We start from the raw sequence: 12,249 nt of genomic DNA on the forward strand, positions 1-12,249 counted from the left end.
TACAGCGAGCTCATCACTGGTATCAGACCCACCGGCCGTCCATGTCTCCGCTTTAAAGACGTCTGCAAACGCGACATGAAGTCCTGTGACGTTGATCACAAGTCGTGGGAGTCAGTTGCCAGCGATCACCAGAGCTGGCGGGCAGTCATAAAGGCGGGGCTAAAGTGTGGCAAGTCGAAGAGACAGCAGTTGGCAGGAAAAAAGACAGAAGCGCAAGGAGAGAGCCAACTGTGTAACAGCCCCGACAACCAATTTTATCTGTAGCACCTGTGGAAGAGTCTGTCTGTCTAGAATTGGCCTTTATAGCCACTCCAGGCGCTGCTTCACAAACCACTGACCACCTCCAGGCTCATATCCATTGTCTCTCGAGACAAGGAGGCCAAAGAGAGAGAGAGAGAGAGAGGTTAGTTAAGTATATGGGATCTTGGACTTCATAAATAGAGGCATTGAGTATAAAAGCAGGGATGTTATGGAAGCTCTGGTTAGACCACAAAGAGAGCATTGCATCCAATTCTGCTCACCACACTTTTGGAAGCAATGAGGGTGCAGAGGAGATTTACCAGAATGGTTCCAGGATGAGGGATTCTGCTACAAGGTTAGGTTGAAGAAGCTGTGGGGATGTTCTCCTTGGAGCAAAGGAGATTGAGGGGAGTCTGTTGTGTAATGGTCTTTGTTATAAATCTGCATACTCACACTTATTGTTTTTTTTCCGTCTTTCTTTTATCACTTATTATCTCTCTCTATGCTCGTTCATCACTCTCTCTCTACTTGCTCATTTTCTCTCGTTTTCTCTCTCTCCCATTTTTTTTTCTGGCTCTTAAACTTGCAGGGAGGAGCAGGAAAAGTTAAATATCTGGGTTGCGCTGCTGAATCTGGAGAATCTCTACGGGACGGAGGAGTCGTTGATGAAAGTATTTGAACGGGCTGTTCAGTACAATGAACCACTGAAAGTCTTCCAGCAGCTAGCCAGTGTCTACACCAAGTCTGAGAAATACAAGGTAGGCAAACAGACATCGCCATCTTGCACAATTCCAACTGGGTTTTTGAGGATTGCAATACTGGAAGTAAAGGTCCAGGCTGTGCTGGGACATCTCATCGATCACCTACACTCCTGATCACACACAATCTGCAGTTCAAGATGGGTCATTTGTCGCACCCACAACGTGGCCTTTTTTTATTTATTCGTTCCTGGGATGTGGGCATTGCTGGCCAGGTCAGCATTTATTGCCCATCCCTAATTGCCCTTGAGAAGGTAATGGTGAGCTGCCTTCTTGAACCGCTGCAGTCCATGTGAGGTAGGTACACCCACAGTGCTGTTAGGAAGGGAGTTCTGGGATTTTGACTCAGCGACAGTGAAGGAACGGCGATATAGTTCCAAGTCAGGATGGTGTGTGACTTGGAGGGGAACTTGCAGGTGGTGATGTTCCCATGCATCTCCTCCCCTTGTCGTTCTAGGTAGTAGAGGTCGCGGGTTTGGAAGGTGCTGTATAAGGAGCCTTGGTGAGTTGCTGCAGTGCATCTTGTAGATGGTACACACTGCTGCCACTGTGCATCGGTGGTGGAGGGAGTGAATATTTGTGGATGGGGTACCAATCAAGCGGGCTGCTTTGTCCTGGGTGCTGCCAAGCTTCTTGAGTGTTGGTGGAGCTGCACCCATCCAGGCAAGTGGAGAGTATTCCATCACACTCCTGACTTGTGCCTTGTAGATGGTGGACAGGCTTTGGGGAGTCAGGAGGTGAGTTACTCGCCTCAGGATTCCTAGCCTCTGTCCTGCTCTTGTAGCCATGGTATTTATATGGCTACTCCAGTTCAGTTTCTGGTCAATGGTAACCCCTAGGATGTTGATAGTGGGGATTCAGTGATGGTAATGCTGTTGAATGTCAAGGAGAGATGGTTAGATTCTCTCTTGTTGGAGATGGTCATTGCCTGGCACTTGTGTGGCATGAATGGTGCTGAACACTAGGTGCAACACCAAGGTTGCGAACTCTACAAGCTGCTATCATATGACCCATGCACCTCCTGCTACAGAAGATGATGGCTTGTATTATTCACATCGCCCCCCACAGAATGCAGACTCTAGGGCATAGTCCAAAGGACCCTGCCCCCTCAAGATATTGTCTGCTGGAAATGCTCAGCAACTTTAGCTGCCTATTGCTGTTGATTGAGGACACTGAGACAACACTTGGCTCTTGCTCACACAGGGTCATGGGATCTTTCATACCCCTCTCCTTCACTGGAGTAGGAGGGATTAACGTCTCAAAAACAGCACCCTGAACAAGTGCCTACCTAATTCTATGCTCAGATCCTGCAATGACACTTGAACCCTCAACATTCTGAGGCAAGAGCCAAGCTGGCACTCAGTGCTCTGCCTCTCAGCCTCAGTGAGGCCTGACTTGGCATCTCAGCCCCACTCTGTCTGGGTTTTTTACTTTTGAGTTTTGTGCTTGAGATATCAGTACACGGCAGTGGAACAGTTTTTTCTGTCCAGCACTTGTGATCCAGCACACACAGATCACAACATCAGGGGTACAGAGTAAAGCTCCCTCTACACTGTCCCCATCAAACACTCCCAGGACAGGTACAGCACGGGGTTAGATACAGAGTAAAGCTCCCTCTACACTGTCCCCATCAAACACTCCCAGGGCAGGTACAGCACGGGGTTAGAGTAAAGCTGTACGTGTTGCACTTTCCCTGCAGTGCAGTGAGCCTCTATTCCCATGTGACGTTTCTTATATTTGACCCCATTCACTCCTTTTCTAATTGCCACTTAGTCCCTGATTGGATGCAGTTGATGCTTGAGCCCTCCACCTATTGGAGCCTGAATGGGGCTTTCTAAAAATTAATTATACTTATCTGGCAGGCAGCAGGGACCCTGTCTTGGATCTGCATTGGACATGTACCCTGGTGCTAGAGGTGAATCTGCAGCCTCTGTGGTGTAGCAGAGCTTGATTTCCGGGTGAGGGAAGGGCTGAAGCTGCTGGGTTGTTGGCTCGGGCTGTAAGTTGCAGAGCTGGAAACATTGGTTCTGGAAGTTAAAAACAAAATGCTGGAAATACTCAGCAGGTCTGGCAGCATCTGTGGAGAGAGAATCAGTTAACGTTTCAGGTCCGTGACCTTTCAGAACCACGTTCTGGAAGTTCTGGGCTGTGTGTCAGCCTGAGGTACTGCCCGTATTTGTAACATGAATGTTGTTTTGGACAGTGTATGAGATGCTGTACTGTGTTTTGTGTATTTTTTCAGCAAGCAGACAGTCTGTACAACACCATGCTGAAGCGGTTCCGTCAAGAGAGCACTGTCTGGCTCAGTTACGCCACCTTTCTCCTGAAGCAGGGGAGGGCTGACTGTACCAATGCCTTGCTGCAGAGAGCACTCAAGTGTCTGCCACAGAAACAGCGTGAGTTGGGAGTGGGGTGTCGATCCACCGTCTGGGTCTGTGGTGGGGAGGAGGGGGAGGAGCAGGTGGATAATTGGCAGCTGTGCCCACTTAATCAGCTGATCCAGATTATCGAGGTCATGTTCAATCCCACCCAGAGTCTGGGGAATGTATCACTGGGTAGCTCAAATTCTGCTTCTGTGTTGGCCTGGCTTCATGCCCCTTAAGACTTGAGGGTTAATGGGAGCCTGGAGTGTTTGCCATTTGCTGTTTCCTGCTACACATCAGTCAGAGAATTTAAGATCTAATTAGGAACAGGAGGAGGTCAATCAGCACCCCCCCCAAGGGAGCTGCATCATTCAGTCAGATCATGTCATATCTTTACCTCATTCTCTGTAACGTGCAGCAGAGGCATCAGCATCCAAGCTAACAGGTTAATGTTTGAGGAGAGTCACCTTGTTGCAGGCTCCTTCCCGTGTTCGAATGCTGTGCTATTTGGCTAAACAACTGGGAGGCACATGAGCTTCCTCTCACCTGATTAGTCAAGTATCTGATGAACACCGTAATCTGCACAGGTAGAGTTTCTGTTTGGCCAGTCAGGGAACACACCACCTACCATGTACAGGTTGGCAAGGGCCAAAGCTCAGGGGGTTTAACCAACAGAAAAAGTGTTACAGCCTCCTAGCACAGGGCACCGGGGAGTTTTCCACTGCTTGACCCGCCAGCTGCGCCCCCTCCCTGTACCGTTAGGCCATTGGTTCACAGCTTAGGACTGTGAAAAATGCCAGACCCAGTGATAGGTCCAGTAATGAGCCAGGCCGGTGGGTCAGACTTCAGAGCCCTGGTGTAATGACTCAGATGTCTGATCACTGAGCTTGCACAGAACACCCAGTTGGATCTCTGCTTGTGTTGTCACTCGTGTTGTAAGATCATAGAATCACATCTCAATGTCACATCAACCCCACCGAGACCCTGCTTGCTTTCTCCCTTGCCCTACTCGCTTTCTCCCTTGCCTTACTCGTTGGTCATTGCCCCCCCTCTCCTCCCCGCCCCCCCCCCCCCCACCCCCCACCCCCCCCCCCTCCCACCCGCCCGGGAGACGAGCAGCTTGGAACCCTAACCCTCGACCCTAAACACAAGCCACTCTGGTCCAAGTTGATGAAAGGAAATGGTGATTTGCTTCACAATTATTCTCACACCCTTTTTCATTTCAGATGTTGACTTGATTGCCAAGTTTGCACAACTGGAGTTCCGTCTCGGGGACATTGAGCGTGCAAAGGCCATGTTTGAGAACACGCTAAGCAGTTACCCCAAGCGCACTGACCTCTGGTCAGTCTACATTGACATGATGGTGAAACATGGCAGCCAGGAGGAAGTGAGGTTAGTCAAACCAGCCAGCGTCTGAAATAGAACCGCATTTTTTGTGCAACCTTGTACAACCTTGTACAACCCAGGACATCCCAAAGCACTTCCCACCCAATGCAGTACTTTTGAAGTGTAGTCCATGTAGGAAACACAGCAGCTAATTTGCACACAGCAAGCTCCCACAAACAGCAATGTGATAATGACCAGATAATCTGTTCTAGTGATGTTGGTTTAGGGATAAATATTGGCCAGGACACTGGAGAGAACTCCCCTGCTGTTCTTCAAATAGTGGCCATTGAATCATTTACACCCATCTGAGGAAAGAAAAACATCAGTTTAACTTCTCACCTGAAAGACGCCACCTCTGACAGTGCAGCACTCTCCCTCTGTAACACAGTCTGCAATTTATGCTCTGATTTCTGGAGCGAGGCCTGAAGCTACAACCTGACACATGTCAGAACAGCTCAAGCTGATTCATGTACAACAAATGTTTAAAGTGTAACTATAGGCAAAACACAGCTGTCATTCTGTACACTCCCCACACAACAGCAACGAAATCAATCAAGTGTTTAATTTGTTTTCAGTAGCATTAGTTGTTGCTGTTTTAGTATAAGATGCTCCCCCCTTGGTGTGAAGTAGTGGAAGGACTCTGAGGTTGATTAACAGGTCTGACAGGTTGCAATATGAACTCTGCTTCTATGACCGTAGATAACTTTATTCCAGCCGGTAATGGGGGTGGGAGAGTGGGAGGGTCACCCACACCCACTGGTTGCAAGTATCCCGCTGGATGTCAACCCGAAATGCCGAACTGAAGTTCCAGTCTGTCTGGAACGGGGATTGAACCTGACTCCTAAACAGGAATGGCTACCACTGAGCCATGGGATTAAGGAGAGAGAAAGGAGGAATTTTGGCCAGGACACTGAGAGAATTCGCCACTCTTCAGTCCATGCAGTGAGAGCCTTCCCGCTCACTTGGCTGCCTGTCTGATCTGGGCAGAGTTTGTATGGTGCCTGTGGGAGCTCTGAAATTGGTGTTTCTGCCTCTGGCAGTGAGCTGCGACCAGCTACAGAGCATGTTCATAAAGGCAAAGGAGTTCCTTTTTTTCCCAAAAATATACTTTATTCATAAAATTTGGGGGAAAAAATACAAAACAATTCAAATTGGACATTTCATAAAGTGCAATCAAGATCGGTTTCTTTCAATACAGAATATGAAATGCCTCACAACTCTTGCCATTCCATTTTATATACAGTGTACATTTGCATTACATGACAAAGGAATTCAGTGCACACTGTGGGAGGGAAGCTCAGAAATTACTCTTGGTTGTCTCTGCAACCTAACATCGCTAAGAATGACTACAATCCATTTAAAGGCACTTGAAGCTTTAACACCTTAACAGTTAATTTCTTTTCTCAACCCAAGCCCCGCCCCCTTCCCTCACCAGAAGATATGCAAATGCTGCCGGTGCCAAACAATGGGTCAGGAAGAAGCCAAACCGGTTTCCATCCTAACAGCTGTCACTGTACAAATAATCAGTCCTTTTGCAGCAGTTGTGTACAAACTATCACCCGAAAGTCACGTACACACCTGGCTTAGAACAGCCCAATTTTTTTTTTATTTGTTTATGGGATGTGGGCTTCACTGGCCAGGCCAGCATTTCTTGCCCATCCCTAATTGCCCTTGAGAAGGCAGTGGTGAGCCCTGAAATACATCCCATAGAGACCACTGTACTTATTTTCTGGTGTCCCCTCAGCAAATTTAGTAGGTTGGATACGTTTTTAGAGAAGTCGTGGCAGATATTTAGGGAGATATTTCATAACTCTCAACAAAGGCATATTCCATCGAGAAAGAAAGACTGAGATAGATTAGATTAGAGATACAGCACTGAAACAGGCCCTTCGGCCCACCGAGTCTGTGCCGAACATCAACCACCCATTTTTTTTATACTAATCCTACACTAATCCCATATTCCTACCAAACATCCCCACCTGTCCCTATATTTCCCTACCACCTACCTATACTAGTGACAATTTATAATGGCCAATTTACCTATCAACCTGCAAGTCTTTTGGCTTGTGGGAGGAAACCGGAGCACCCGGAGAAAACCCACGCAGACACGGAGAACTTGCAAACTCCACACAGGCAGTACCCGGAATCGAACCGGGGTCCCTGGAGCTGTGAAGCTGCGGTGCTAACCACTGCGCCACTGTGCCGTAAATGAATGAATGAACCATCCATGGATAACTAAGGAAGCTAAGAGGGTAACAAATTGAAGGAAAAGGTATACAATGCAGTGAAGATCAGTGAAAGGCTAGAATGTTGAGAACATTTTAGAAACCAGCAAAGGACTTCAAAAACAGGAGACATTAAATATGAGTACACTAGCAAGAAATATAAAAACAGACAGTAAAAGCTTCTACAAAGATATAAAAAGGAACAGAGTAGCTGAAGTAAATGTGGTCCCTTAGATGAGACTGGGGAATTAATGATGGGAAACAAGGAAATGACAGAGACTTTGAACAAGTATTTTGTATATGTCTTCACAGTAGAAGACACAAAAAAGTCCCAAGAATAGCAGAAAATCAGGAGGCAAAGGGAGGGAGGAACTTAAAACAATCACTAATGCTAGAGAAAAAGTACTAGGAAAGCTAATGGGACTAAAGGCTGACAAGTCCCCTGGACCAGATGGTCTGCTTCCTAAGGTCTTAAACAAACTGGAGATAGTGGATGCATTGGTTGTAATCTTCCAAAATTCCCTAGATTCTGGAAAGGTCCCAGCAGATTGGAAAACTGCATATGGAACATGAAGGTAATGCGGTGGATGTTGTTTAAATGGATTTTAAGAAAGCATTTGATAAGGTACCACATAAAATGCTGGTTAACAAAATTGAAGCTGATGGAATAGGAGGGTCAGTGTCCAATTGGATAAAGAGTCAGCTTAAGGACAAAAGAGCGAGTCATTGTAAATGGTTGCTTTTCAGACTGGAGGATGGTAGACAGTGTTGTTTGCCCAAGGGTCAGTGCTAGGACAACTGATTTTTTTTTTTGCTTATATATAAATGACTTAGATCTTGGAATACAGAGCAGAATCTCAATTTGCTGACAACGCCAAGCTTGAAGGTGAGGATGATATGAACCAACTGCAACAGGACATAGACAGGCTGGCAGAATGGGCAGAGAAGTGGCAGATGGAGTTCAATACTGACAAGTGTGAGGTGATGCATTTTGGCAGAAGGAATAGGGAGAGGCAATATATACTTAATGGCACAGTTCTAAAGAGTGTGCAGGAACAGAGGGACCTGGGGGTGCATGTGCATCGATTTTTGAAGGTGGCAGGACATATTGAGAGAATGGTTAGTAAAGCATATGGGATCTTGGGCTTCATAAATAGAGGCATTGAGTACAAAAGCAGGGAAGTTATGCTGCACCTTTATAAATCTCTGGTCAGACCCCAACTGGAGTATTGCATCCAGTTCTGGTCACACTTTAGAAAGGATGTGAGGGTCCTTGAGAGGGTGCAGAGAAGACTTATCAATGGTTCCAGGGATGGGGGATTTTGGTTACAAGGTTAGGTTGGAAACGCTGGGGTTGTTCTCCTTGCCTATCCACTGTCAACCCTTTAAGTAACGTTCCCCAATCTATCATAGCCAACTTTATTTATTTATTTTTAATTTATTTAGAGATACAGCACTGAAACTTGCGCCTCATACCTTCATTGTTTCCTTTATTTAGATTCAGGACCCTAGTCTTGGAATCATCTCTTTCACTTTCCATCTTAATGAAGAATTCTATCATGTTATGGTCGCTCTTCCCCAAGGGACCCCGCACAACAAAATTGTTAACTTATCCTTTCTGATTACACAATACCCAGTCTAGGATAGCCTGTTCTCTAGTTGGTTCCTCAATGTATTGGTCTAAAAAGCCATCATGTACGCACTCCAGAAATTCTTCCTCTACAGTATTATTACTAATTTGGTTTGCCCAATCTATATGTAGATTAAATTCACCCATAATTACAGTTGCACCCTTATTGCTTACGTCTCTAATTTCCTGTTTAATGCCATGCTCTACATCACCACTGCTGTTTGGGGGACTATCTCAAACCCCCACCAACGTTTTCTGCCCTTTGGTGTTTCTTAGCTCCACCCATACAGATTCCACATCAGGATTATAGAGTCGTACAGCATAGAAAGAGGGCCTTCGGCCCACCGCGTCCATGCCAACCATAATGCCTATCTATATTATTCCCACCTGCCTGCATTAATTCTATATCCCTCTATGCCTTGCTCATTCAAGTACCTGTCCAGATGCCTCTTAAATGTCGCTACTGTTCCTGCCTCCACCACCACCTCTGGCAGCTGATTCCAGATACCCACTATTCTTTGTGTGAAAAATTTACCCCTTTGATCCCCTTTAAACCTCCTCCCTCTCACCTTAAATCTATGCCCTCTAGTTTTAGTCACCCTTACCATGGGAAACAGACTCTGGCAATCTACCCTATCTATGCCTCTCATAATTTTATATACCTCTATCATGTCCCCTCTCAGCCTCATTCGCTTCAGGGAAAACAGACCCAGCCTATCCAATCTCTCTTTATAACTCAAGCCCTCTGAGCTAATATCCTTCCTCACTATTGTATTGATTTCCTCTTTTACTAACAATGCTATTCCACCTCCTTTCCCTTTTTGCCTGTCCTTACTTGGTCACCCTGCAGCCATGTCTCCGTAATCGCAACAATATCATTTCCATTCACATCTATTTGTGCAGTTAATTCGCCTACCTTATTGCAACTACTCCGCGCAATGAGACACAATGCATTTACGCTTGTCTTTTTAACATTCTTAGTCGTCTTAGCATTATTTCGCACTATGGCCCTATTTGTTTCCTGCCCTTGATTTCAGTGCTTTCCACTTTTGTCTTTTTGTTTCCTGTCTTTCGTTTCTATCCTTGTTTCCTCCTCCTCATTCTCCCCGCTCAGGTTCCCATCCCCCTGCCATTCTAGTTTAAATCCTCCCCAACAGCACTAGCAAACACCCCTGCAAGGACATCGGTTCCGGTCCTGCCTGGGTGTAACCCGTCCCGCTTGTACAGGTCCCACCTTCCCCAGAACCGGTCCCAATGTCCCAGGAATCTAAATCCCTCTCTCCTGCACCATTTCTCCAGCCATTCATCTGGTCTATTCTCCTATTCCTATACTTAGTAACAGGTGGCACACCGAGTAATCCTGAGATTACTACCTTTGATGTCCTGCTTTTTAACTTGGCTCCTAACTCAAATTCATCTTGCAGGACCTCATTCCTTTTTCTACCTATGTCATTGGTATTGACATGTACCACGACCACTGGCTGTTCACCCTCCCCCTTCAGAATATCCTGCAGCTGCTCCGAGACATCCTTGACCCTAGCACCCGGGAGGCAACATACCATCCTGGAGTCTCGTTTGCAGCCACAGAAACGCCTGTCTGTTCCCATTCCAATTGAATCTCCTATCAGTATGGCTCTCACAGTCTTTCTCCCCGCACCCCCCTCACCCCACCCGCTGAGCAGCAGAGCCATCCGTGGTGCCACGAACTTGGCTGTTGCTGCTTTCCCCTGGGAGACCATTTCCCCCCCCCCCCCCCCCCCCACCCCCAATCAGTATTCAAAGCGGTATATCTGTTTGAGAGGGGGATGGCCACAGGGGACTCCTGCACTACCTCCCTGCACCTACTACTCTGCCTGGTGGTCACCCATCCCTTTTCTGCCTGTGTAGCCATTACCTGCGGTGTGACCACCTCACTAAACATGCTATCCACGACGTCCTCAGCATCGCGGATGCTCCACAGTGAATCCACCTGCAGCTCCAGCTCTGTAATGCGGGTAGTCAGTAGCTGCAGATGGATACACTTCCTGCACACATGGTCATCAGGGACACTGGAAGTGTCCCTGATTTCCCACATAGCACAGGAGGAGCATATCACGGGGCTGAGCTCTCCTGTCATGACTTACCTTTAGATTACTACATTGGTAGGTAGGAAAGCAAGTTGTGAGGAGGACACAAAGTGTCTGCAAAGGGATATAGATAGGATAAGTGAGTGGGCAAAAACTTGGCAGATGGAGTGTAATATGAGATTATCCACTTTGGCAGGAAGAAATAGAAAAGCAAAATATTTAAATGAAAAGAGATTGCAGAATGCTGCAGTACAGAGGGACCTGGGTGTCCTCATACAGCATGCAGATACAGCAAGTATTCAGGAAGGCAAATGGAATGTTGGCCTCTATTACAAGGGGGATGGAATATAAAAGTAGGGAAGTTTTGCTACAACTGTACAGGACACTGGTGAGACTGCACATAGAGTACTCTGTACAGTTTTGGTCACCTTATTTAAGAAGGGATATACTTGCATTGGAAGCAGTTCAGAGAAGGATCACTAGGCAGATTCCTGGAATGAAGGGTTTGTCTTATGAGGAAAGGTTGAGCAGGTTGGGCCTGTACTCATTGGAGTTTAGAAGAATGAGAGGTGATCTTATTGAAACGTATAAGATTCTGAGGGGGCTTGACAGGATAGACTCTGAGAGGATAGTTCCCCTCGTGGGGGAAATCTAGAACTAGGGGCACAGTTTCAAATTAAAGGCTCTCCTATTTAAGACGGAGATGAGGAGGAATTTCTTCTCTCAGAGGGTCGTTAATCTTTGGAATTCTCTTTCCCAGACAGCAGTAGAAATTGGGTCATTGATTATACTCCAGGCTGAGTTAGACAGATTTTTGATCTACAAGGGAGTTGAGGGTTATGGGGGGGGGGACAGGCAGGAAAGTGGAGTTAAGGCCACAATCAGATCAGCCACGATCTTAAAGAATGGTGGAACAGGCTCGAGGGGCTGAATGGCCTAACCCTCCTCTTATTTTCTTATCTTTGGTAAGTATGGTATATTTTGAGGTTCATTGCCGCAAGGTTTCTTTAAATATATGTTGGTTTTCAGGATACGATAACAGCCAAATTTATTGCCTGAAGAGATTCTAGGAACAGGGGAAGGCCATTCAGCCCCTCAAACCTGTGTGCCATTCGATCAGATCATGGCTGATATATATATATATTAACTTGGTTTACCTGCCTTGGTTCTGTAACCCTTAATAATCTTCAGCAACAAAAGCTTGCATGCTCCATAAATTTCAATTGATCCCCAACATCCACAGCTTGGGTGGGGAGAACACTCCAGATTTCCACTGCCTTTCCTGATCACATTCTGTAATGGCCTGGCTCGAATATTAAGATAATAAAAACAAGAAATGCTGGAACCACTCAGCAGGTCTGGCAGCATCTGTGGAAAGAGAAGCAGAGTTAACGTTTCAGGTCAGTGACCCTTCTTCGGAACTGGGTCAGTGATCCGAAATGTTAACTCTGCTTCTCTTTCCACAGATGCTGCCAGACCTGCTGAGTGGTTCCAGCATTTCTTGTTTTTATTTCAGATTTCCAGCATCCGCAGTATTTTGCTTTTATTATTCGAATATTAAGATTATGTCCTCTTGTTTGG

At 46.4% G+C, this 12,249-nt stretch overlaps 1 protein-coding gene across 3 annotated transcripts in view; it reads left to right on the forward strand.

The window, feature by feature from the left end:
• Nucleotides 1-12,249, forward strand: part of pdcd11 (programmed cell death 11) — a 99,789-nt gene that overhangs the window by 83,063 nt on the left and 4,477 nt on the right. For all 3 annotated transcript variants that reach the window (XM_068053197.1, XM_068053199.1, XM_068053198.1), the window contains exons 34-36: nt 830-998; nt 3,241-3,394; nt 4,588-4,753. In XM_068053197.1, coding sequence (XP_067909298.1) covers nt 830-998; nt 3,241-3,394; nt 4,588-4,753 — 489 coding nt within the window. The remainder of the gene's footprint in view (nt 1-829; nt 999-3,240; nt 3,395-4,587; nt 4,754-12,249) is intronic.

The sequence above is a fragment of the Heterodontus francisci genome, chromosome 20, assembly GCF_036365525.1.
Source record: "Heterodontus francisci isolate sHetFra1 chromosome 20, sHetFra1.hap1, whole genome shotgun sequence".
Lineage (NCBI taxonomy): Eukaryota > Metazoa > Chordata > Chondrichthyes > Heterodontiformes > Heterodontidae > Heterodontus > Heterodontus francisci.